The following is a 27,460-nucleotide window of genomic DNA, read 5'->3' as shown; positions in this document are numbered from 1 at the left end:
CCTGTGTGAGCAGCCACCCTAGGGACTCCAGGGTGCTTGCTGCTACACCTAGCAAAATGCCTGGTCCATAACAGGCACTTAATAATGTTTGTTGATTGATTGACTGAGGGTGAAATCCTGGTCCCAAACAAGATCTCATTTAGGGTAGTGGGTAGGAAAGACAGTTTGAGCTTTGCTGTCAACCCAAAGGAACAACATTTACACAGATGTTACTTAGGTGTCTAGCTTGGATTGGGAAGAAATGAGACAAATGACTTACTAATTAACTCTTCCCACCCCACCCCCTGCATAGACCCAACAGAATCAGTCTTCCTCCCCTTAGAAACATAAAATGAGGAGTGTCTAGGTGGCACAATGAATAGAGCACCAGCCCTAGAGTTAGGAGAACCTGAGTTCAAATCAGGCCTCAAACACAACACTAGCTGTGTGACCTTGGGCAAGTCACTTAACCCCAATTGCCCTGCCTTTCCCCCTCCAAAAACCAAAAAGCAAAACAAAAAAGAAAAAAGAAATATAAAATGTTAGAATTGGAAGGAACTGTGGAATTCAATCCCCTCATTTTACAGAGGTAGAAAGTGAGATCCACAGAAAGAATTGATTTGTCCAAGGTCACAGTCAGGTGATCTAGAACCCAGATCTCCAGGTCCCTATTTCAGTGTTCTTTCCCACTAACTTCAATACTACCTTCTTTAAAGCAAATTTCTCCTTGAAAGAAAGTGCTGTTGTGGGGCTGCAAACAGTACTGAGAGGTAATAGTATTTCATTGTCAAGCTTTTGAGGATCCTTTCTCCTCTCCTAAGAACTTTACCCTAACAATCTCCTTCAAGCTCTAGGCAAGCAAGAAAAGAAGGTATGTAATCCTTGGCATTCCTACACCAGGGAAAGAGGAACAAAGGGATGACTAATGGCTTACCATCAATCTCTTGCTAGACTCAGGGACTACTAGTCTGTACCTCTTTTTGAACAAAAAATCTAAATGTTGGGTTTGCCCAAACAATCTAAAAAATGAGACATATGAAGCTATTAATTCAGCCTTATACTCATACCCACCAACTCCAGTAAACAAGATGTTAACATCTCCAGTATTTTGAAGCAGAAATTTCCATTATTTCTTTAGTACAAGAGCCAGTGGTCTGGAGACCTCTAGGCAGTAGTTAAGGATTGTATGAAATTCTGGCTGACAAGCCATTTAGCATTTAAGCATATACTACAGGAGCATATATCTTGTCTCCCAAATGAAATGTCTCACAAGGCAGAAACCAATGTTTGAAACCATTAAGCACAGATAATATGCTGTCCTGGCCAAACTCTACCTATAAGCCTCCTATTCCTACCTGTCCCTGGATTTCTAGTTTAACTGAGGAAGATGCTACCCTCCCTTAGGCATCAAAATTTTTCTAAACATGAGTTCACAAAGGACAAATAGGTGCTAAGTGTTTTCTGCATTTACAGAAAGAGGGACATCCTTCTTCAGCCTATGCGGAAACCTGCCCAAGATGAGTGAGGCTATAGCCTAGATGCCATGAAAATTGCCCTGATCCTGACGACGCTGCACCTGCAAGTTGGCCTCCAGGTTGAGCTGGGTGAATGCATGTTGGAGAGAGCCTGAAACATGAGTAGAAATTGGGTCTTCCCATCAGTTTGACTTGAGCTTCTCCTGATGTTTTGGACCTAGCCTGAACCCTGAAATTAAGTGCTGACAATAAAGCTTTCTTGTTACAATAAAAACCGTTATACCCCATGGGACAGCACAAAAGTCTAGTTCTATAAATATACCCCAAACAAACGATTAATTAAGGAGTTATACTGTGGGCAAAGTCCAGTGACTCCAACCAAACAGGAAAGCCTACTGTTATTGAAATCTGTCTCCTTCCTGCCCCCAAAATGGGAGTAGGAGGGTGACCACGTCTGCATTTTTTGCAGAAATGAGGTGTAGGTGTGGAACACTGCATATATTAGACTTTTACAATATGTTGTGTAGTTTGGCTAAACTGTTTTTTAAGTTTTTTTAAATTTGTTATAAGGGATGGTTTTCTAAAAGGAGATGGGAAAAATACACAGAAAGCAGGTGATGTAAAAAGAAAATATATCACTATTTTTTTTTAAAAGAGAAGAAGAAAGAAAAAAGAAAAGAAGATCCTACAATTACAAACTCTAAAGACACATAACTTCCTGAAACTTCCAAGCCCAAGTCATCTCTGCTCCTCCAAAGAGAAAGCTGTGCAGTTATAGAAAGGATACTTATTTGGTGTCAGAAAACCTGGGTTCAAACCCGTTTTGTCAGTTACTAGCTCTGCTACATGGAATCTGTATCTCAGTCACTAAAAGACTCTTGCTCAATTTCCTCACCCGAAAATCCGATACTTGTACTACCTACTTCAACAGGTTATATGAGCAACAAATAAAGTAATGTAAGCACTTTGTGAAGGAGACAGCTAGGTGGCTCAGTGGATAGACCTGGACCTGGAGTCAGGAAGACCTGAGTTGAAATCCAACCTTAGACATTTATCAGCTGTGCTACCCTGGGCAAGTCTCTTAACCTCGGTTTACCTTAATCCAGTGGAGAAGGAAATGGCAAACCTCTCTAGCATCTTTGCCAAGAAAACTCCTAGGATATGTATGGCCTAAGAGGTCAGGAACAGTCAAACAACGTGGAACAATAACAACAGAGCTCTTTGTGAACGTTAAGGTGCTAAGCAGATGTCATCAGTTACAATAAAGCTTCAGATTGCTCAGGAGCATTTCTGAAGTGGTCATATCTTTCCTACAGATCCAGACCCTCTTTCCAAAGTGACAAGGAGCAATATCACGCTGTTCTGGCCCTTGAAGACCCCCACCTCAATCCCGGGATGAGTATTCTAAGAAGGCATCCTAGCCATCTTTACAAGAGGTGCGGCAGCATCTAATGGCCTCCAGGGTAGGTGCCTGGGGACCTGGAGGAACTCCAGAGCATCGTGGCTCCCAGGATCCAAGCTCAGGGCACAGTTGCCAGGAGTCGGTCCCTCCCCTCCAGGAACTTGCCTTTCCCCACTGAGAGCTCCAAGACTGAGCCCCAACCCCTAGGGAAACTCAACCCAGTACAGGGTTCTGAGGTGAGGATGGGGGAGTGTATTGTAGAGGAGGAGTCCTTCTCGGCCCTGCCAAGGTGTTCGCACTGGGGGGCAGGGGAGGAACAGCTACCTCTCTCTTTCCCAAGGGGCTGCCTGGAAGGGTAGTACCACCCTTCCCAACGTGGCCCCCCCCCCTTTTTTTTGGCCACGTTGACCCTGTGGCAGCCACATCACATGGGAACTGAGCCGTAGACACCACACCTGGAGTCTGCGCGCCTGAACCTGTCCAGAAAGCAACTCCTCTCCTCTATAAAAGCCAGACCCTGAAGTCCGCAGGAAGAGTCAGGACAGTCAAAGGAGCCCGTCCACCCTAGCCCCTAGGGCGCTCCCCGAAAGTCAAACCTGATGCCAGGCCAGACGTAGACACAGTCAACCGAAAGCAAAGCACGCTCACACAGACAGCCACCCCTCCCAGGAGTATTCAGCCTCCCTTCGGCTCCGCCCCCCCCCCCCCCCCCCGACTCTTCTGCCTCCGGACCAATCATAGGAGGGGCTGTCCCTGGTTGGCCACGTGGGCAACTTTCCATAACCTACGCCCCCACCTTGGGCTTAAAGCAGAAAAGGGAATGCGCCTGCGCAGAGAAGGGCTGGCCTGGCGATCAGGCTGGACCCCCTCTCTGTGCGCTTGCGCTCTTTGAGGAAGGGACCCGAGGGACCATTTTCTCCTTCCCTTCCTCTGTGTCTCCGCCCCAGCCTCTACTGTGCGTGTGGCGGCGGCCGGACGTCGGGGGCGGTGCCCGCGCCGGGGACGGGCGGCGCCGCCGCAGTTGCCCCTAGTAACGGGAGGGGGGGGAGGCAGGAGGAGGAGGAGGAGGAGGGAGTCGGCGGGAGGATGGTGAGTGTGAGTGTCTGGGCGGCTCTCGAGCCCCCCCCCCCCCCCCAACCCAGGTCAACCCTCGGACCCTGGGGCTCGGACAGGACCGGGCTGGGGGGCCGGGAAGCCCTCAGATCCTTCCCGTCGCGCTGGGGGTCCCTGGGGGTGGCAGGGAGTGCCCGAAATGGGCCGGGTGGGAGGCCTGGGGCCTGAGGGAGGGGGGAAGCTTGACGATGGGGGCGGGGGGGGAGGGGAAAGGGCTCCCGGGGAACTCCCCCAGCCGCCTGGGGCCTGGGTGGGGGCGGCTGGATCTGGGCCCCCAGGGGTGAAGGCTGTAAAGCTTGGTTTTCAGCCGCCCGCCCCTCCTCACTCCCCAGGACCCCGGGGGTCCTGCATGCAGCCATCCGGGAGTGGCGGGAAGGGCCTGGCGCCGGGTGCCGGGCGCGCTCCCCCGGCCGGGCTCCGTATCCACAGGTGCGAGCCCTGGGGAGCGGGGACGGCCCATTGCGCTTGAGGGGCTTCCCAAGGAGAGAGTCGCCTGCTCTAACTGGGGTCTCCCCCTTTATGGTTTGGGGTCCTGCCCATCCAAGGCTCCCGGATAGCCAGCCCAGGGCCCCAGCTTTGCCCAGGCCATCAGGAGACCGTGCACCAACTGGTCTTTGCCCCATCCTTTCCTTCGAGACTGCCCCCCCCCCTTATTTTTTGAGCTGATCAAACTTCATAAAAGAGCCTTGCCTCGGGAGAATGCCTCGGGCTAACTCGGGCAAAAAAAAAGGGGAGGTGGACTGATTATCTGCTTAGGGTACTTATCACTTATCAGCCCAGCTAGAACTTTCCCATCTTTTGGACTTCTGATAGTTTGGCCTTTGTTGGACCCTGTTGACTTCGGAATAGTTCATTTGGAGGTGGCTGAGAAGATGTCATTTAAATTTTGTTAATATCACAAAAGAATTCTCAAGCTTCCTGATAATGCTGGTCAATTATTCATTTGAAAGGAAAAATAGGGTTTGAGTTGTCCTCCATTGTCGATTGTTTTTTAACCTTTTAAAATATTGGAATATTACAGTGGTTAAAGGGCTTAGAAAAAACTGGATCAAAGTGTTAAAACTTACCTAATATTTTATAAGAGATCAGTGAATAAATATAGGAGGAAAAAACCAATTTATTGCACATGATCAGATTGCTAAGTATAAGTAGAATTATTTTAGCTAATGCTGCCAACCAGATTTTGCACATTCTATGTAACAGTTTTGTTAACCTCAGGCTAAACAGATTTGTGTAAATATTTTTGGTGTTATCTTTTTATTAATCATTTGTTTATGAACTTTTCATTAGAAAGCTTTCTCATTAAAGAACACAAATATTTACACAAAAAGTAACTTAGAACTGAAGCTAAATAGGCATGTCAGACTAAGAGAAGATGAAGATTGTCATCGCAAATGACAAATGCATCATCATTGGCTAATTTTACCAGTTTATCCATCAAATGAACTGAATAATTTTTTTTAATCAAGAATATAAATGACAATAACCACTAGATCTATTTCCAGGTGAAAATTCACTTTCAAGGGTTTTGCTAAATTTTTTTCCATATGTGTATTTGTAGATATATATAGAGTATATATATACATATATGCATATATGAAGCAAAGAATTAGCACAGACATTCTATAGTATATGTTTGGTATAAATTTTTTTATCTCTAAGAGGGTCAGATATTGTTGCAATTGAATTAAGTCCCTTAAGACAGGGCCTGCTTTTTGGTTTTGTCTTTGTTATCTCAGGACCTTCAGTACTGGATGTCTGGTAAAGGCTTACTTAAATGATTGAAATGGAAAATAAAATGTCAGATTTTTAGCATCTGTAATGTGACTTAACGTGGCGTATTCCTTGTGAGTTTTCAAAATTCTGTGGTTGGGCTTTTTAGTCACTCTTAATGTTTTCTGAGTTAATTATCGAATCTTAACTATAAGCTGATCCTATACTCCTATAATTTTACTAATTTTGAATTTTTTCTAATATGATATACATAGGTATTTGCAGTGCTATTATTATAGAAGCAAATCTAATTTCACTTTAAGGCCCATAAAAGTGATAAAAGAAAGTATAGATGCAAGTTACCAACTTCTTGAAATATAAAGTCTACCAAACTCTAAAACCTTCAGCTAGGACTAATAATTACTTGTTTGTTTTAAAAAAAATTGGGCTACTGTAACACAAAGCCTATTCATTCACTGATAGTTTCTTCAAACATTTTAAGCTGGTTATAAGGCATATGTATGAAATAACAGGATAAGTCTTTTTAATCTGAACTTCACATTTTTAACCAGGATTCTTTTGTACAGTCACTCAGAAATTCAAAACTCTGTAGAAGGTATTGTATTATTTTATTATTTTTTGATATGTTGGTAGTTTTCAAGTGTATTTTGCATTTGAGGATTTTCCTAAACCAGAATTGTTTAAAATATAATTGGGAAATATTTAACAAAATTAATGAAAGTACATTAAAACATAGATTGCATTTTGAAACCAAGCCAGTATGCTTTGGTAGAGATCCTTATGTATAGATTAGTGCCCCCATTAACATTTGTATTTGGCACTACTGTTTTATACCCTTTTTATATAAAAAGTACTATTGATCCATTCTTCATGAGGAAAAATCCCATCCATTGGCACTGAAAGAAAGGAACATTAACGTCTTTGTCTCCAAGAAAAGCTCAAGACTTTCATGTATTTATTATAGAAATAACTAACCTTGGAGCAGCTAGGTGGTACAGTGAATACATCACCGGCCATGGAGTCAGGAGGACATGAGTTCAAATCCAGCCTCAGACACTTAACATAAAAACTAGCCCTGTGACCTTGGGCAAGTCACTTAACCCCAAATTGCCCTCCCCCAAAAAAAGCAAAAGAAATAACTAACCTCAGTTTGTTACATTTAGGTGGTTCAATGACTAGAGTTGCTAGGCCTAGAGTCTGGAACACCTGAGTTAAAATCCAAACTCAAAATTTACTAGCTGAGTGACCCTGGGCAAGTCACAGCCTCTGTCTACTTCCATTTCCTCTTCTGAGAACAAAGGACAAACAACAACCAAAAAATGGGGATAATAATAGCACCTCTCCCAGGCTTATTTTGAGAATCAAATAGAATAATACTTGTAAAGTGCTTAATGAAGTTCTGGATACATAGTAGGTACTTAATAAATGAGTGTTTGCTTCCTTCCAATCAAAGCGTTTTTGTAATGCCTCATGGTGAGGTGAAACTATTCTAGGTTCTTGCAAACCACAGATGCTAGCAGAACACAAACTTTCAAGCAACCTTAACCAACTGCAACAGCTTTGATTATAGGATTGTTAATGGACTGAATGGTTTGTTTCCTGAGGACTAGCTTAGATAAGGTAGATGTCAAGACACTGAGATTTTGTGCTACAACAACTCTTAAAGATTTCCTACTAAGATGAAGGGAGTAACAACGGCTACAAACTCACAGCTCTTTGAAGTAAGAGATGACCAGGCTGTAGACAAATCCTGTATAAGGTCCAGTCACAAGATTCTGGAGATTAGGAAGGTCCCAATTAGCAGCACCATGGTTGATTTTTTTTTTTTAAAGATGAGTAGTCTCCATTTTAAGCTAATTGAGGGGAACCTGTATAAGCAACAGGAAGTTTTCCCACCATTTGTAAGGTTCAAATATCCCAACAGATAAATTTTTATATATTCTTCTACATCTAAACTTGGAATGACGTAGGCTATAGACATTTCAGGTCAGTGCCCCATGTGCCCTGCCAGTAATTTAGCTAAATAGGTGTCTATGGTACTTTAGTCTTATATACCTATTCACTGTGAAAGTTCATTTAAATATTTTATATGTGAGTTAGATCTATTTTGCCCACCAGTTTGAATATGATAACTGCTGTACACACCATATGATGGTGATATACTATTAGATGAATTTTTTTATAGTCCTTAATCAAGAAATATTAGGGCAGGATGCTAAAAATATACCTTAAATTCGTATTCTAGCTGAGATTATTCACCTTATGGTATGATTAGCTGTGCTTTAAGGTATATTTAGAAAATAGTAATGTCTTATTAAGTGCTAGGAATATTAATTTCTCTGAACTTTGGATCAAATAACATTTCAGATAAACAGATGAATAGTGTTATACAAGCATATATGGAGGTAGGCTTATTTTACTTTACCTTCAGGCTTTTAAATCAGCTTACTTTATTCACTTCAGGTAGAATACTGATTTCTATAAATATCTTCCCTCTTTAGCTAACCCTTATAATCCTGTGATCCACTGACTAGGATTGTCAGTAGGTGTGATACACTTTACTGCATGTGTCATTCCTAATACCATTCATCATTCTGCCATGCAAAGGTAGAGGAAAAGATACTGGATTTTTAGTCAGAACCAGGATTAAAATCCCAGCCCTGATACTTAGTAACCACATACATGTCTTGAACAAGTCACTTACCTCTCTGGGCTTCAATTTTCTCATCTGTAAAATGGGGGAGGGGGTAGGTTGGACTGTAATCACCACCAGCCCTACATCTGTGAGCCTGCTTTTTTAAGTGTCACTTTCTTTGAAAGCAAATCTTCACAATTCGGTATTCTTTCCATAGGAAAATTGCTATTAAGAATATAGAAAGTATTCTTTTTATAATCTCTGTACTATCCATTTTGTGTAGTTATAGCTAGAATTCTAATGGTTTCTTCCTGACTTGCCTATTGTTAGGATAAATAGAAATTATCTTTGTTTGAGGAATTTAAAATGAAAAAACTCTGAGTATGCAGAAACCCAAATATCATATATTTATTTAATGACTCTTACGTCTGGAGATACTGAGCTCAAGGAAACAGGCCAGAGCAGAATTGTAGTTAAAGTTTTGTTGGTTTGAAAATTTTAGAATATAAAGCTGTTTTGTGAAAAACAACTCTTCCCTCAAGATTTCCATAGGGATTAATTGCTCTGTTAAGTTGCTCTATCAAATGCATAATAGGTAATATAGAGTATGGTGATAAATTTCAACTGTTTTTAAAATTGATCTTAGGAGGCTTCTTGAATTATTTGATAATGGACTTACCTATCTGTACTCATCTACTTTCTAGGGGTTAACCATATGTATTAAACACATTCTACTCCATTTAATCAAGCACTAATTGGGATGGGGAAATCCTGTCTCCCCTGCCCAAGGCAGATCTGTACCAGCCCTGCAGTTTGGAGCCTTACACAATCGCTTGAGTCACTGAGGGTGTGAAGTGGCTTGTTGGAGACTGGACTTGAATCTAGGTCTTGATGAGTCCAAGGCCAGCTCTGTATCCATTATAGCAAAGGTTTCAAACTTGTACAAAACTCCCAAGTGCAGCCCAAACCAGATTAAAATGTAATTTTAAATGTTTTATAAAATAAATAAAAACATAGCATATATAGTGTTAATTTGTGATTTTCTAAGTCAATATAAGGCCCACAGGAATCCATTTCTATTCTTGACACTACTGAACTATAGCCATGCTAATTCTCTGCCAAATATAAATTTTCTCTATTAAAGATGGGAAAATTGATAATTGACACAAGTTAATATCCCTTAGTAAGTCTGTGGCATAATTGGGACTAGAATTAGTATGCAAAGAAATCCAGTATCAGATTTGAAGAGTTGAGTGTTATTTTACAGAAGTGCTTTTGTCTTATTAAAGTTAACTGATGAATTTGAGTATTACCTAGCATATTATGCATATGACCATTTGTTATCCCCATATCATATTTTAACATGATAGTCATTTGCAGAAGGAAATAGTATTCTTTCTAAAAACCTGTAGAAGAAGAAAAATTTGAAGTAAGAATCTATGGGACAAAAGTATTAGGGTAAATTTGGAAATATTTTTCTTTAATTTTTGACTGTTTTGGGATCCCTCACTGACTTTAATAGTTACCTAATTTTTATGTGTACTGTTTTGCTCATAAAAAAAAAAAAAAAGCCATAACATTGAGCTTCTCGGAAAGGATGCCACAAGAATGAAATTGTAATAGGGCACTTCAGATTAATAAGGATGAACTGAAATAGAGGAGCAAAGGAGCATTAGGATAAACAGAGTGCCACTGCTACAGTTTGCAAACTTTGAGACAACTGCATCAGAGTCCAGCCATAACTATAGGTAAGCAATGCTATTTATTCAAGTTACTTTTGCCAGTGTCCTTATCAAAGCACATTAGTATACTCCTGATAAGATATGAAGGAAGGGAGTAGGTGAAATAAATGGTACTTGTTTGAAAGACATTGCTGGAAGCTATCCCTAACCAAGACCTACGTACAATGAGAATGAATCTACACTTTATTGGCCAGCACAGTGAGATCCAGACATTTATGATAAAGCCTCAAAAGTAACCTCTCTTCTTTGTGATTACCCAAGGGTTTGCTCTCAATCCTGCGCAAATTGAAGAGTGCACCAGACCAAGAGGTGAGAATTCTTCTCCTGGGCTTGGATAATGCTGGCAAAACTACACTTCTGAAGCAGCTTGCATCTGAAGACATCAGTCACATTACACCTACACAGGTAAACACATTCCACTATGCAGTATTTTTGTTTCATGGTACACCGTGCCCTTTAGAAAAAGGAAGACTAAGGCATGAAAGATATGATGAAGAAATAGAACTTTTGTTTTTTTAGCTCTTGGTTCAGTGCCCAACATATTAATATTAATGCCCAACAACATATTCTACACCATCTAAAAGTAAATATTTACAGTACCTATATTCTGATTCAACATTCTATAGAAGCCAACATTTTATTAAATGCAAGGCATATAATATTTTGACTAAAAAGGGAGGTGGACCAGTAAAAGATAACAGCCCAAGGATTAAATTCATGAAATATTGAATGGGATCCATGAAATATTTAAAGAATCAGAGGAAAGCTCCTAGTGCTTTAGATGGATCTTTTATAGAGGATTTACAAAAAGACATGGACAAGAATTACACTGGATGAAATGCTATGGCTAGATTTTCATTGCACTGGTGAAAAGAACACTCAAGCTGTTTGAGAGCATGTTTTTTAAAATATGTACAAGGCACTGTCAATACAAAAATGAAGACCACCACAGACTCTGCCCTGCCAGTTTGTGTTCTAAAGCTAAGGCTAATCAGAATGAACCAAAAGGATAGGAAAATGGTGTGTGCAAGAGTTTTTGAGGGTTTTATGTACTGTTTTGCTCATTAAAAAAGCATTTTTAACACTGAGCCTCTTAGAAAGGATTCTACAAGAAAAAAATTATAATAGGGCACTTTAAATTAGTAAGAGTGAACTGAAATAAGTGAAAGATTAGGATAGGCAGAGTATCTAGACTACAATTTGCAAACCTGTTGAAACTTTGAGACAACATCCAAATCTAATCATAACTATAATAACAAGTATAGGACAGAAAAACTCAGGTGAAGGTCTTTATACATCCTTTCCTGCAAGAGTGGAAGAGAAAGAAAAAATTTTTTTTTAATTTTGAATTTATTTATTTATTTATTTATTGACTTTTAGTTTACAACATTCACTTCCACAGTCCCTTGAGTTCCAAATTTTTACCCCCTCCTTCTTCTTCCTCCTTTCCCCCGCATGGCGGTATACAATCTGATACAGGTTCTACAAATACTTTCACATCAAACATTAGTCAAGTTGTAAAGAAGAATTATAACCAATGGAGTGAACAAGAAAGAAGGAACAAAAAAGAGAGAGAGCAAGTAGTTTGCTTCCATCTGCATTCAGACTCTGTAATTCTTTCTTTGGATGTGGATAGCCCTTCCCATCATAAGTCTTTGGAGTTGTCTTAAAGTGTTGCGTTGCTGAGAGGAGCCTAGTCTATCAAGTTAGTCAAAGAGAGAAAATTTTTAAGGAGAAAAATTATGTCCTCACTAAATATCTGGATTTATTGACTAGCAATTGATCTACTGTTCTAAATAACCTTGCAGTATTAGCATATGTGAGAAAAAGAGTGTTATAGACCTGGGGTTATTCATTGCTTCCTTTCTGAATAGTAAGACCTGTACAACTGTTGGAGTGTGTACTTCATTACTAGTGAACAATATTGACTTGTACCTTATTTCAGAAGAGTCACAGAATAAACTATAGTAGTTTCTCTTGGAAAGGCTGAAAAACACTCTAGTGTGTCAGGGCCCTTGCAAGAGAAGAAAAAGAGAGTTTTTATGAATCTTCAGAAAAAAGACAAGGCACTCCCCTAAAGCACAGATTCATATTATACATCCTGACCTTCAGATTCCTATACATCTCTGTCTTTAGTTGATAGGTTCTGGCATTTATGTTCTATATTTGAAAGGAGCATTATTAAGTGAATAGTTTTAGATAGTTTTGGCAAAGAGTTAAAATACATTCTTCATTTATTTACCCGTTATCTTCACACCTAGATTGATCAAAATGTTCCATTCATTATTTTATAGAAAAGGCAGCCAGCACTATAGGTTATACTCAAATGACTCTCTCCTCAGCAGTGGGGAATCTGGTAGCACCGTCTCAGATGTGTTGTGTCCTGGTCTCAGATCTTGAGTAGTGGTAGTGGCATGTAGCCAAATCTGCCAGATGTTCATAAAGGAGCTCCCTTGCCCTGTTCATTTCTGTGAACACAGGATGAAATTCCTGTCTTCTAGCAGCAAGCTTATAGACTGGATTTTAAAGTCTTGATTTTGCTGTGTCACTTGTCAGAAAGATAATATATTCCTAATTATAAAACATTATCCAAATCTTAAAAGATTTTGCTCATTTCTTCTTATAATTCCTGACTGATGAATCTGCTGACCCATGATTTACTCATTTCCTTTAGGTTCTCCATTACAGTAACTCCTGAAAATCAATATGTATTTCCAAGTTGACCAAAGATTCCTAAAAAACAACACAAACTATTCTTTTGGGATAGGAAGGTTTCTCCACAATCATCACCCACAGAGTGACTTCTCACTTCAGGGTTTGATTGTGGCCTGTTTTAGCAGTACTCTAAATCTCCTTGGTCCTAGAATATGATTCAAGTGAAAATTCCTTCTCCCACATACATAGTGGTATAAGTTTAGTTCTTTCTATACCCTGTTTAATCCACTATATAGAAATATTTCACTTTGAACTATAATTAAAGAAATTGATCCTTCAGATATAGCGGTTGTTCCTTTTTAAATTTAGCATTCTGTTCTGTTGAGTCTTCAGGTCTAACCACATTTCCAATACCCTTTACCACTCTAGGTTCTTCAGATAGAGCTCTTTATGTTGCCTATCCAAATTAATCTCACTGTCCTGGCTCTCCCGCCCTTGTATAAACACTGTAGATATTCAGTTTACTTAGATAAATATTTATTAAGCACCTGCTGTGTACCAGATACAAATAAGAAAAAGAGCCAGCCCCAGCCCTCAAAGAACTTACAATCTAATGAGAGAAGACAACACACGAAAGAAGCTAAAAGCCAGGGGGATTGAGAATGGAGCACCAGAGGGTGCCTGGCACGGGGCAGAGTTCTTCTGAGAAGGTTGTGGCCCTGCTATAGTGGATGGTTGGGGAGGAGTTTAGTGCTCCACCTTCCAGTCAGAGGGGAATGACAGCTTGGAGTACGTGAAGATGCGTAGAGTCACAGTGATGAGATTTCAGGTGACCAGTTCATCCTGACCTGGAGGAAGAGCATGTTGTTCCTTGGAGTGGAAGCCAAGCAGGGCTGCTGGTGGAGAATGGAGTGTACGAGAGCATGTCAGTGCTCTGACCATGTCAGTCGCTGGCTCCACAACACTGGTGAGGCAAACTATATGTGAGCGAAGTTTCTTCTCTCTGTCATTTTCATAGGAGATAATTTTCATCAGTACCGTTTTCATCTCTGTCAATAGCCCTCAGAAGTGGGAGGTGACAAAGCTGTTAAATATGACCTTGTTGGCAATATGATTTCACAGCATAATTCAGCTAGGTGTTTCTGCCTTTTTCTCTTCCAGGGCTTTAACATCAAAAGTGTACAGTCACAAGGCTTTAAACTGAATGTATGGGACATTGGCGGACAGAGGAAAATCAGACCATACTGGAGGAATTATTTTGAAAATACTGATGTACTTGTAAGTACTGCCTACCCCTGAATTAATTCCAACCCTTTCCTGCTGTGTGCTAGGAGCATTAGCACTCTAATGTTCGCGTTATCGGTATTTCCACTGCCATGACATTAACATCGTGAACTTATTAGCAGAGACAGCAGAAGGCTGGGGATTGTGAGGCAGGCAATCTTGGAATAGCTTTTGTAAGGCACTTCGCTGTTGCTTGGTCTCGATATCTTCACCTTCCACACCTTGGCCAAGTAAACGATTTATGAACATTTCTCCAGTGATCTGAGCAGCAAAATAAAACCTAGGAGATCCCAGAAAGTCTCTGACTGTAGTCACCAAAATGAAGCGCAGGGGCTCCTTTCACCCTTCTCTAAAATGGGAGGAGCCTTGTTTCATATGAGTCCTCTGAGAATTCATTTTTCCTTATCTTTGGATATATGATAATATCCAAGCATTAAATATTGGTGTTGTAAAGTCAAATAAGCAAATACTAATTGTGCTCCAGCTATGTGTAAGGCACTGCTGTAGGAGCCATGCCATAATCCGGCTTTTTGTGGAGAAAACTTATCTGGCCTAGATGCCAAATTGAATGTTTGAGGCTGGTGTGGGGAAAAAAGGCTGACTAGGATGGGGGGGGAGGGGAACCTACGAGGAAAAATAAAAACTTTCCAAGAAAGAAACTATCTACCTACAGCATGCATTCTTATATTTGTTTTATTAAACACAAGTATTATTCTTAAATTGTACTAAAAGTGCACAATAGAGTAAAGAGAGAGGTTGTTCAGAGAAACAAAGCTTATATTAGATCTTTGCAGGTATAAGACAGTAAGGAAAATTCTAGAAGGTGGGTAATATAAAGACACAGATATTTGTCAGGCTCCCAAAGGAGATCTCTGAAATTTCCTGGTTCTTGGATAAGAATTGAAGAGCCATGTAGATCTAACAGCTAGTAGGCAGGATGCAAAGATGATATAATGTGATCACAGATGCAGCATTTTGTGTAAACCATATGTACCCAGCAAGTTATGTATATTTGAGCAAAAATCAGTTCAGCACAACAACATGAGGTAAGTCTTTCTCTGCAACATCAGGCAGCCAGTGCAAGGCTGCCTCTTGGATTTAGACTCAACCTTGTATTGTTCCAGTGCCTTTGAGACTATGGTTATCAGCCGAGCCCCCCAGGCTAGAGTCCACAGCACCACCTTGCCAGGCTTATTGTAGCTCTTAGGGGTGTCATTTTTGGTTTGTTTGCTTTAAATTCTTTACTTCTTGACTTAGGGAAACCTGGTTCCAAATTGTTTACTAATTCAGACAGTTTCAAGAGGAATATAACTATTTCCCACTAGGAAGACACCACGGCACAGGGAATTAGGTAGCATCTTGGTAGCCTGAAAGGGTTAACCCAGTTCCTAGATATAGCCCAAGTTCTTCTCAAGGGAGGATCCAAAGCATGAAGCACATCTGGTTCATGATTTTCTAATTCTAGAGAACATGAGAACTAAACGGTATGATAGAAGTAATGGGCAGATATAACTTTTCAAGCTTATTAGAAAGCATAGAAATACATACCACTGCAGTTTCTCAAGGTAGAGCCTTATATGACAAAACTACATTGATTTTTATTTTCAAACACAGCTTAAAGTGATTTTCTCATCATTCTATAACCAAATCAAGCCATTTTCTACTCATCTCCGAGAACTCTCAGATATGCCTCAAATTTTCTGAAACAAGGTGATTTCTATACTACAGCAAACAGTGGACATGTGCTGGTGTGGAATAATTATGAAAGTTTTTAGAACTGTACAGATAATCCAGAAACCTCATTTCAATCAATAGGTTCAGTGTCCCTCCCCCAAACTTTTTCCTCAGCTACTAGCAAATGTGATTTTCATTTCTTCTTGATGTGCCTACCCTCTGGTGGAGAGATGTTTATGAGCAGCAAAATGGCCAAAAGGTGGCAGCAGTAGGGAGGAGGAAGAAAAACAAAAGAACCTTTAATTCATTGACTATATGATCAGTCCTTGGATAATGGAGTTGGATAGACTTAGGGGAGTACATATCACATCAGACAAAAATCTTTTTCACTGATCCTTTTTCTGATAATCGAATAGAACTTCAAAGTCATTTCCTAGAAGGTTTGTGTACTTAACTTTTGCATAAGGCAAAATTCCAAGTGTCCTGAGCTAAATCAGGATTTTAGAATAGGGCTAATAATTAAGTTTATTCTGACCTACACTATTTTAATATCAAGATTAGAAGAGTACTAAAGCTTCTGTTTTCTCTGGTTCTTTGATTCTGAAAACAGGATGCATTGTTTTAGTTGATTATGGGTTTGTGTTTTACATACCTAGATTAACAGACAACAAAAAATAAATCATATCAGGAGCCAATTGCATTTTCCTATAAGTGGCAGTGTTCCACAAAGAGATAGACATTTTTTAAAAGATAAAATCTGTGGTGAAGAAGAAAAAACAAAATGCTGAAGAAAAGCAAAATGAACCCACCAGACAAGCCTATCCATTGCTTTTCACTTGACTCATTTCTTAGTAAAAGGGGTAGCTATTCTCTAGGCCTGTCCTTAGAATTATTGTACAATTATTTCCAAATGTTTTTGAAAGTGATTTGAGAGATTAGCCAAACACTATGAAAAACATGTATAGAGTATTTACAGATCCTATACTTGACTATATGCTGCCATGGGGGGGATGGGAGAAAGGGGGACAAAATGTGAAACTCAAGAAATTGTGGAATTGAATCCTGTAAACTAAAAGTAAACAAACAAATTAATTTAAAAATAATTAAAATTAAAAAAAGAAAGCTGGAAAAACATGTATAGATGGAGGAAAAATATGGCTGCTTTTGAAAACATGCTTGCCATAACACAGAAGTGTTTTTATGGGACTGTTTGTATAAAATACCAACTTCATTGCCAAAGCTCTGCTCTTGTTTTCATTCAGCCTCTGAACTTGCTAGTCAGTTCTGTTTTATTTTGAGTCAGCATTCTGGACTTCCCTTGGAACCATATCTCTCCACTCTTTAGAACCCTTCACCAACTCCACATAATATTTGAAATAGACCAAAAATATTTTGTCTTTGCGTTCATAGACCTTCTAGGCAAGCACATTTTCCTTCTCTGTGATTGGGGGGGGGGGTGAGTATTAGTAGCTAATACCCTCACTATGAGTCATCAGTATGATGTGATAGCCTAACATAATCTCAGGCTGCATTAAGAGATGTGTGCCATCCTGGATCAAGAAGGTGATGGTCTCACCATACTCTGGCCTCAGCAGACCACATCTGGATTACTATTTTCAGTTATGAGAGCCACATCTGAAGAAGGACGTTGATAGGCTAATGATATTTCAAAGGACATTTAGCCAGAAGAATAGAAGTCTTAAAGGGCACATGATGACTCATCAAGTATTTGAATTACTGTCATGTGGAATAAGGATTTGATTTGTCAGCTTGGTTCCAGAACCAGGAAAAATGGGTGAAAATTGCAAAGGGGAAAGTTGGTTTAAGGAGAAACTTGATAACAATTAAGAGCTATCAGAAAGAGGGATGGACTACCTTGGCAAATAGTGGGTTCCCCTCATTAGAAGTCCTCAAGCAAAGGGTGGATGACCACTTGCTGAAGCGTGTTAATAGAGAAAATTCTTTCATGCATGGGTTAAGACTAGATGATTATTGGGGGCAGCTAGGTGGCACAGTAAATAGAACACTGGCCCTGGAGTCAGGAGGACCTGAGTTCAAATGCGGCCTCAGATACTTAACACAAAACTAGCTGTGTGGCCTTGGGCAAGTCACTTAACCCCAGTTGCCCTACCTTTCCCTCTCCAAAAAGCAACAACAACAACAAAAAAAGACCAGATGATTATTGAGGACACTTTTCAATTTTGAAAATCTATGACTCTTATTGTTTCCTTCCTCTGTCACCTGCATAAGACCTTCTAGGCAGCCTTTTCTACTGGGGACATCCTTCTAGTCACTGTTGATGTGATGTTTTCTCATTTTTCATATTCTTCTTTCTGTCACATACTTAGATGAAGTCCATCTCAGTCTAGTTTAGACTCCCTCACACAAAATAACAGTAAAACCTACTCTGTGTTACATGGTTACTCATTTCTAACACAGAGATGGCTACCTTCCCAATATGTTCCCTTTCTTTCTGCATAAGGTATTTATACCACTCCTGTAATGTAAAAATTATGAGCCCCTGAGTTAGAAATACCTTCAAATATCATGTTCTACATTAACTTGCTAGTCATTCAACATTTATGAGGTGCTCATATGAATAGAGTATTATATCTTATTGTACCTCTTTGGATATTTTATAATAATAATCAGACCTTAGATTTCTGAGACCCGAACATTCTTTGTGCCTTTCTTCTTTCTTTGTTTTTCCCTGGAGAACAAAACGAAAAAGAAGGTATAAATGTTCTTGGGAGCAAGAATTATTTCTGTAGTAGTTTTAGACTAAACTTCATTTCTGATAGTTTTTAGCTGTGGGTTCCTGACTGACAGAGCTTTCAGCAGAAGAATTTTATTGGTTTTGTTTTATAAGGGAGTCTGGTTTGGGCACAAAACAGAATCTGATACAAACAAAAATTGCCTCGTTCAGGCATGTTTATGTAGTTTACTGCTACTAAAGGTGTTAGTTTTAATATTAGTTTCTTTTGTTGAAGAGTACTTTTGTAGGAGATTTTTCTTTCTTGCATTGTTTTAATTGTAATTTGTAAGAAATTTGTAAGAAGTTCTGTATATGTAATATATACTAAATTCCAAATCCTCTTTTAACAACAACAGAGTTTTTCCCCACATTTTTCCAGTTGTCAGCTCCTTGTCTCTTAAGCTAAACAAACTAGATTTTTTCTTTTTTTTGGAGGGCAGTTGGGGTTAAGTGACTTGCCCAAGGTCACACAGCTGGTATGTGTTAAGTATCTGAAGTCAAATTTGAACTCAGGTCCTCCTGACTCCAGGATGCTCTATTTACTGTGCCACCTAGCCGCCCCCATTTTCACATGTCTCAAAACATACCACCATACTTACCCTAAGCCTTCCCCTTGCTTTCATGACTTCCTTGATATTGGTGTTTGGGAAGAGATTTCCTAGACATTTTCCATTTTCTTTTGCTTCCCTAAGTAAAGTGAGGACTTTCAGGCTAGATATCTCAGTGCAAGGCTGAACTGATCCCTATTGCTCACTTGTAGAAACAGCACTGTGTTTTTCCATCTCTGCTAACTGAAGTAACCCCATTCCTCTTTTCTTTTATAGATATATGTTATCGACAGTGCAGACAGAAAACGATTTGAAGAGACGGGTCAGGTAAATAATTCCTCTGTCCAAATATTTGCAAAATGACTGATTTTCCATTAATTTACCTTGTTAAATGTTTGAGGGTTAGGGAGCGATTTTTTTTTTAACATTTACAGTTAAAACAAAATAAACCTTGTGTCAGTTAGGCAAAAATAGAAGTTGATTCAAAGACTCTTAGTTGAGGTCTTTACAACAAAAATGAATCAAATAAAACATATGACATTGGTAAATGAAATTTAACATGAAGACTAAAACCTCTGCGGTTCTCTACCAAGCCTGTTAAAAATGAGGTAAAAAGGGAAGTTAATTTGTTTTTATTTACATCTTTCAACATTAACTTAACTGTCCTTGGAGTAACTCAAAAAAATTTTACAGGAATTATAAGAAATGTATAACTTACACCTGGCCGTGTAACCTTGAGCAAGTTACTTAACCCCAATTGCTTAGGGTCGGCCAGGTGGCTCAGCGAGTAAGAGCACTGGCTCCAGTGTCGGGATGACCTGGATCAAATCCGGGCTCAGATACTCAGCACCACACCCAGAAATAATAACTGGCCGTGTAACCTTGAGCAAGTTACTTAAAAATTAAAAAAAAAAGAAATGTATAACTTAAGTGTACTACCTTTGTCTCCAAGCCAAGTAACCATGGAGGCCTTTAACCCTATCTTGTTCCTAAATACATAGTACACAACACTTGTATAGTACAATATGTGTCCACACTTTTTAAAGTAAAAGGACATAAATGAATATAGACTGGTTTTTTTTTCCCTTTGTTAAGTGAAGCTGAAATGCACTCTTCATTAAGTCCACTTTCTTAGAGAGTTAAGACTCAGACATTAGTATAGGGCCACCAGCCTGTTTTATAGTCTCACCCTAGGTCTGGTGGACTTCTGAGTACATTTATTCCAATGACTTTTGGTAGCTTTTCCTCTTCTCTAGGAAGTAGACCAAGAACTCTCTATACATTTTGAGACTATCCACCATACCACAGTGACTTAACATCATTATTTGAACCAGAACCAAACAGGAATACTGTGTCTTACCTTGATTTAAGGTCCTTATGTTATCAACCTCATGGACCATCTAGCTCCTTCCCAAATGATTTTTAAGTAGCTAAACTCTGTGTGAAATGTGGTTTGCAATTAGGTTTATTCGTGACTTCCTCTAAAAGATTTACTGCAGATAGAACCAACCTACAATTGGACCACCACTCCACCCCCTAAATCTAAATACAGGAATTTTGCTAAGTAGGCTCATGAAACTTAGGGACGACATAGATACTATATATGATATGGGTACATGCCCATGTTTTCCATAGGACAGTGATTAAAACAATCATAGCTTCTAAAGAAGGTACTTATTTTAGTCTAAATTCATAGTCTTCCCAGAATGGCATGAAAGGGCAAGGCAACTTGTCAGTTACAGATATGGTATAAAGCTGGATTCTTCAGCAGTACAATCTTGGTGGTTTAGGAAGGTTCAGGGCCATCACTTGTTCTAAATTTTTTTTTTAATTTAAAATAAAACTTATTTTAACCTCCCTTGACAAATATTCAGATGCAAAAAGAAAAGAAAATTGAAAATGAACAAATAAAACATAAGTTATAGATGTAACCATAAACATGTTGTTTTAGCAATAATTAAAAGAAACAAGGCATGTATATTAATCTTAATACAGTAGTATGAGAATAATCTCATTCAGTTCTTTTTTCAATCTCCTGTATATCTAAATGTTTTTCTTATTAGAGGTGAGGTTAAGTTGGACAGTCAAGTGTGGATTTTCACCTCCTTTTCTAAAATGGTACAGGAACTAGCTGAATTACTGGATGAAGAAAAGCTAAGTGGTGTCCCTGTGCTCATCTTTGCTAACAAGCAGGATTTGCTCACCGCAGCCCCTGCCTCAGAGATTGCAGAAGGACTGAACCTACACATAATCCGAGACAGGGTCTGGCAGATCCAGTCTTGCTCAGCCCTCACAGCAGAAGGAGTACAGGTGAGATGACTAGGAAGCATGGGACAGGAGAAGCATAGTGACTGTGAGAGAATGTCTGAACAGAGAAAGCTAGGAAATTAAGGTCCCTTGGCAGATGTGCAATCTGCTCCTATATATGAAAGTCTATTTAAGAGTTTTAAAACATTTCTGCTTAGCAACCAAATGGTAGTATTGGTTTGATATGCCAGAAGCACAGCAACTTGAAGCAAGTGACTAAAGACTGTTACAAATATATGTTGACATAATAGAGCCATCAAGAATTGAATGCATTGGTTGACCTGGCAGTTTTCATTCTTCTATTAGTTGCCTCCTCTGTTCTTCTCCTTGCTATCGTTCCTATTACTACTGATTGGTTTTCCCACTGGAAAGCCTCTAATATCCTATGTTTTATACGTAGGATTTGCATACATTATATTCATTCTGTTAATTTGAAGAATCAAACAACTGTCAGCTAAGGATCTATATTTCCAGAGAGTGGTTAATTGTTCCAGCCTCTCATACTCCACACAAGATATCATTACAGTCAGTCAGTCAGTTAACAATATACAGCAAGTGTCTCTAGGATTGTGCCTTTATCTTAAAGCCCTGAGGAGTTGAGATACCTCCCTCCCCGCCTCCCCCTTTTCACCATTTGGTCTGCTAAACAGGGCCTGTAGTTACTGCTTACCTGTTCTACACCAGTGCTATAGAAGTCTTAGACAGCCATGCTTGAATATTATGTTAGATTTCACTATCCTTAAAAAAATGTATAACCTTTCTAATTGCCATATGGTATTTGTCTCTAATGAAACAACCTGTTTGCTTTTCTCTGAACTTGACATGTTGGGATAAGAAGCTAAAATTCTGTACCTGATGAGTGTTCTGCAGCCTCTTTCCATTTCCCTTCTGATGTTCTTCCCTTTTACCCAAGACATTTAACATTGATTTGTCTTAAAACTGCCTAGCAGACTTTTATCATATGCAAAATAGTCACTTTCTAGAATTGCCTCCATTCTTCTTATGGTTTGCTACTTGCCTTTTTGTTGTGATACACAAGCAGCATCCAACCACAGCGGCACCTGTGTTGGGCTCCTAAATTTGAGGGGAAGTTCACTGTGCATGAGGCAAGTGACCACAGCAATCAATAAAAACAAGTTAATCACTTCTGAATGCTGACCTCCTTTACCATGACAAAGCTGTCCTCTCCTACTCTACCAGCAGGAGATAGCACTAATTCTAGCCACAGATTATTTAGGCCTCCTCCAATCATTCTAGAGCTCTTTTGGGCCTCCATCACTTTCTGAAAATCTGTATCTTAATTTTCAATCATTTTTTCAACACATTATCTGAGCTTATTTTGATGAATATGGTTGAATCTAAACAATGTACGAGTACATGAAAGTATGATAATTTGGTTTAACAACCCGTGGTTAGCTAAAAAAAAAAACTAAGGTAGACAGTAGCTATCCATATTCATTAGTGTGGATAAAGCATGGGAGATTATAGCAATCCTTCCTACATTTAAAATTATGGAATTTTTAGACCTGGAAAGAATATTGGTGATGATTTAATCTAATCTTCTCATTTTACAAAGGAAGAAACTGAAGTCAAGAAGGGGCCTACCCAAACTCACACAGTTAGGTGATAATAGACCTGAGACTAAAACCTTGGTCTCTGGACTCTCCACTAGAGTTCCTTCTACTGTAACAGTTTTGATGAGCTGCTATCTCTGCATGACTTCTTTTCTCATGGAATAGTCTACAACACTAGTTTACTTGTATCCTAGAGTTTGAAGAACCAGAGGATGGAGTTACAGAAACATTTTAGAAGCAATGATAAATAAGATAGCTGTAATCTCTTTTCATTTGGATAGAATATGGGGGGAGCGGGAAGCAAAACAGGAGTTCACCAGTAAGGTTCTTGTTCCATGTGTCTGCCTTCAGAACCTAAGAAAGTAAAGAGAGCAATTTCTAGAAGTGCTCTGAGGAGTAGAATTAGACTGGAAAGGTAAAGCTTTAGAGCACACTGAATCACTCTCTTGTTTATCTTTACCTCTCATTCCTCCTTCCCTTTATTGGCCAGGGGAAAATTATAGTGTGCTCTCTTCCCTTGACTTTGAGATCGTGACAGAGAAATTCAGTGCTTTTTTGGTGCACCGCATATTTATTAGAAATTATAAGCTACTGAGCATACCAGATGGGTGGAAAGATAGACTAATTTAAATGGAACACAAGAACAAGAATGACCAGTGGTACTGTTTTGATAAGAGGAAACTTCTCAGAGCAGGACCTTCAGGAATCAAGTTTACAGGAAAAGACAGCACAAGAGACCCAAGAAAGAACTATGAACAAGAAAAATAATGACTTTATATGGAGAAGGAACAGTTTGAAGGTCACTTAATTAGTTTAGTAGATAGTACCATGGTGTATAGAATTGGGTAGTTAAGACTGGGATTTCAAGGTTAATGAGATTAGATTATGGTTAATAGAATGATATAAATTTAGAGAATTTAACCATTATTTGAAATGGGTTATTTAATAAAAATGTTAATTAAGAAGGGAATCTGATGTCTATTGTCCCTTAATGTTAACCTTTTGGGATTGAAGAAAGGTCATTGACAATTTTCTATGAAAAGCATATTTTTTGCGTCATATTAGGTCACCCTGACCCTTCCCCCAGGTAATGCCCCTGACCCAAGCTTTTTGCCCATTCAGTCATTTTCTTGTTTTCCACTTTATCAAGTCACTTAAATCATTTAATTCCCTTCTGGCTTTGCTCATTAAAATTGTGGGCCTTTAATGCTTTTGTTCATCAAGCCTGAAGGTTATTGTGTTTAAAAGTAAAACACTTTACTAGGAAAATATAAAGTTTAGTAACTTGCATTAGTTGAATACACTTCGAGACACTGTTATTGTGTAAAGTATCCTGTTTATTCTTCCTCTTAAAGCTAGCCTTTAATACTGGTTACCTAATAACAGCCGCAAAGAAGACCAAACAATAAGTGGGTCAGGTAACATTGCCAGCCACAGGTCTTATGACCCCAAAGGCCTATATGAAGGCCAGAAAAAAAGGTAACCTGTAATCTCTTTGAAGACAATATCTCTCTAATTGTATCCCTTGTATCTTTTGTGTTACTGTGTGTTTTAAAAGACCTGTCTTATTCTGACAAATTATGGCCACACTAGGGTGGGAAGGATACTTACATGGTGGATTCTAAGCCACACTCCCCATTGGACTCAATTGGAATTGGGTGGATCATATCATTAATTGCAATAGAAAAAAAAGGTGAATACTGTGTTTTGGAATTTAAAAAGGGTAAGATGCAATCTTGGGCCTTGCTCCCCTGATATTATCAAGCAGAGTACAAGCAGTGTCTCCATAAAAAGGAGGTAAGGTATATTGTTCAGCAGCACCTTTTCTATGTGATGAAATTGACTTTTGAAGTCAATTTGAAGATCTAGGTCTGAACTGCTTTTGCTTTTCCTGATTTATGGTAACTGTGATCTGGGACCATCATAGAATTAAGGCAGGTTTTAATGGGGAATTGTCAAGAACAAAAAGGGAGTGGAGGAGACAAAAAAGTAGGGAGAGAACATTACAGTCCTACGGCCCAGAAGAGAAGTCACAGGAGACCCAGTTACATCAAGTAAGCGAGAATTGAAAGAGAAGAAACTATTGCTGAAGACATTGGATCTGGAACTACTCAGCTCCTTTATAAAGATGCCTAAACTAGATGCTATGGAGGCCTTTCCCAATTCATAACGTTTAGCATAGGAACTTCTTGCTTTCTTTTCTGTTACTTCTTCTTCTTTGGCTGTTTTGGAAATAAGGAACAAATTATCTAAATTACAGCCAGCCAGAAATGCAGTAAAAGCAGCCCTTTGTCAAGTTTTCCCTTTTCACAAATTAGACTTGAATCTTAAACTAAAGTACCTCTGAATGTTCATCCCTGTCTCTCTTCTCAGAGACTGAAAGTTTTAGCCTAATCTGGTCAGATGGTTCTAAAAAACTACCTATTTGATAACATAGGCCCACATCAATCTCATTCTCATTTAGACCCCAAAGGTCCAAATAACTGAACTTTAGCATATGGCAATCCATGCTTACCCCACCAAAATCAACTTTTCTTTTTAGAATTCAAATATTCCTGATTCTTTTTTACTAATTCTTATGTCCAGAGGCTATGTAGATATCTATTTTTATTGAGATAATCATATGGATACTTTGGTATTAGGAAGGATCACTAGCACTCTTACACTGGTATGTGATCCATACTTTAACATCAGCTTTGCAGATAGGCACAAATTATTCACTAGTTTATAGTTCTTCATTTTCTTTAGGTGGTTCTTTCTTCACTTTCCCAAGCATAAGCTACTATTTTTATTTTTCCTTATTTACATGTAAAAACAATTTTTAACATTTGGGGTTTTTTTGAATGTTGGGTTTCAGGTTCTCTCCCTTTCCTCCTCCCTCCTTGAGAAGACAAGCAATTTGCAATAGATTATATATGTCCAGTCATGTAAAACATTTCCATATCAGCCATGTTACAAAAGAAAACAGACCAAAAAAAAAACCAAAATAAAGTTGAAAACGTATTCTTTGATCTACATTCAGACTCCATCAGTTTTTTCTCCAGAGGTGGATAGCATTTTTCTTCATAAGTTCTCTAGAATTGTTTTTATCATTGTATTGCTGAATAGCAAAGTCATTCATAGTTGATTGTCGTTACTGTGTACAGTCGTCTCCTGGTTCTCCTCAATTCACTTTGTATCAGTTCATATAAGTCTTTCCAGATTTTTCAGAAAACATCTTGCTTATCATTTCTTTTAGTACAGTAGTATTCCACCACAACTTGTTCAGCCATTCCCCAATTCATGGATATCCCCCTAATTTCCAATTCTTTGCCATCACAAAAGTACTGCTATAAATATTTTTTTGTACAAATAGATTATTTTCCCTTTTTAAAGAAATCTTTTTGGATACAGACCTAGTAGTTGGTATTGCTGGATCCACTTTCTTTTCTTTCCACCTCCCTCCTCCCCTCAATGTAAAAAGTAAGAAAAACAAAACTCCTTTTTACAAACATGTAAAGTAAAGCAAAACAAATTCCTGAATAGGCCACATCTCTTCCCCCATATTCCTCCCCATCCTCACCTTCCCAAAAGTCTCATTCTCCATTCTGAAGCTATTGCCCCTCTATCAGGACATAAGTAGTATGTTTTATCATGAGTTCCTTGGGATTGTGGTTGATCATTGCGCTGAACAGAGTCCTTAAAAGTCTTTTCAATTTATTTTTACTATACTGTTGTAATTATATAAATTGTTCTTTTAGTTCTGTTTACTTCATTTTGCATCAGTGTACTCCATCTTTTTAGGTTTCTCCAAAACTACTGTTGTTCAGTTGTTTCAATCATGTCTGACTCTTCCTGACCCCTTCATCATTTCTTTTTTTTTTTTTTTCCTTTAAGCAATCGGGGTTAAGTAACTTGCTCAAGGTTACTCGGCCAGTTATTTCTGGGTGTGGTGCTGAGTGTCTGAGCCCGGGATTCAATCTCCAGGTCGTCCCAACACTGGAGCCAGTGCTCTTACTCAGTGAACCACCTGGCCGCCCCTAAGCAATTGGGGTTAAGTAACTTGCTCAAGGTTACATGGCCAGGTGTTTCTGCTTGGGTGCTAAGTGTGAGCCTGGGATTCGATCTCCAGGTCGTTTTCACACTGGAGCCGGTGCTCTTACTTGCTGTGCTACCTGGCCGCCCCCCCTTCATCATTTCTTAAAGTCAGCACAATAGTATTCCATCACATTCACATACCATAAGTTGTTCTAACTATTCCCAATTGATGGGTAACCTCTATTTCTATTCCTTTGCCACCATAAAAAGAGCTGCTGTACATATTTTTGTATGTATACCTTCTTTTCCCTTTCTTTGATCTCTGAGGATAGAGACCTTGTGGCAGGATTGCTGAGTCAAAGGGGATGCACAGTTAATAGCTTTTTGAACATAGTTCCAGATTGCTTTCCAGAATGGATAAACTACCGTGTTTCCCCGATAATAAGCCCTCCCCCGAAAATAAGCCCTATTGAGATTGCTACTGTAGTGAAGGTGATCCCCTGCGCTACACGCTACATTACGGTACCCTCTGTATGCACCGTCCCGTCCCCGTCCGTGTCCCCCCC

General features: G+C 39.1%; 2 protein-coding genes across 3 annotated transcripts in view; one reads left to right on the top strand and one right to left on the bottom strand.

Moving 5' to 3' along the window:
* Positions 1 to 3,583, bottom strand: part of SFXN2 (sideroflexin 2) — a 92,100-nt gene extending 88,517 nt beyond the window's left edge. For both annotated transcript variants that reach the window (XM_069098848.1, XM_069098852.1), the window contains exon 1: positions 3,453 to 3,583. The gene's annotated coding sequence lies outside the window, so the exon portion shown is untranslated. The remainder of the gene's footprint in view (positions 1 to 3,452) is intronic.
* A 202-nt stretch (positions 3,584 to 3,785) lies between these two features.
* ARL3 (ARF like GTPase 3) overlaps positions 3,786 to 27,460 on the top strand; it is a 28,401-nt gene continuing 4,726 nt past the window's right edge. The window contains exons 1-5 of the mRNA XM_069098855.1: positions 3,786 to 3,945; positions 10,342 to 10,485; positions 13,897 to 14,013; positions 19,273 to 19,323; positions 21,121 to 21,306. Of these exons, the coding sequence (XP_068954956.1) occupies positions 3,943 to 3,945; positions 10,342 to 10,485; positions 13,897 to 14,013; positions 19,273 to 19,323; positions 21,121 to 21,306 (501 nt within the window). The 5' untranslated portion in view covers positions 3,786 to 3,942. The remainder of the gene's footprint in view (positions 3,946 to 10,341; positions 10,486 to 13,896; positions 14,014 to 19,272; positions 19,324 to 21,120; positions 21,307 to 27,460) is intronic.

Source organism: Petaurus breviceps, unplaced genomic scaffold (genome assembly GCF_028583685.1).
Source record: "Petaurus breviceps papuanus isolate PSGF00001 unplaced genomic scaffold, PetGlider_PUasm1.0 37, whole genome shotgun sequence".
NCBI classification, from domain to species: Eukaryota; Metazoa; Chordata; class Mammalia; order Diprotodontia; family Petauridae; genus Petaurus; species Petaurus breviceps.
The sequence above is the reverse complement of the archived record's forward strand: the minus strand, read 5'-3'. Positions and strand labels throughout refer to the sequence as shown.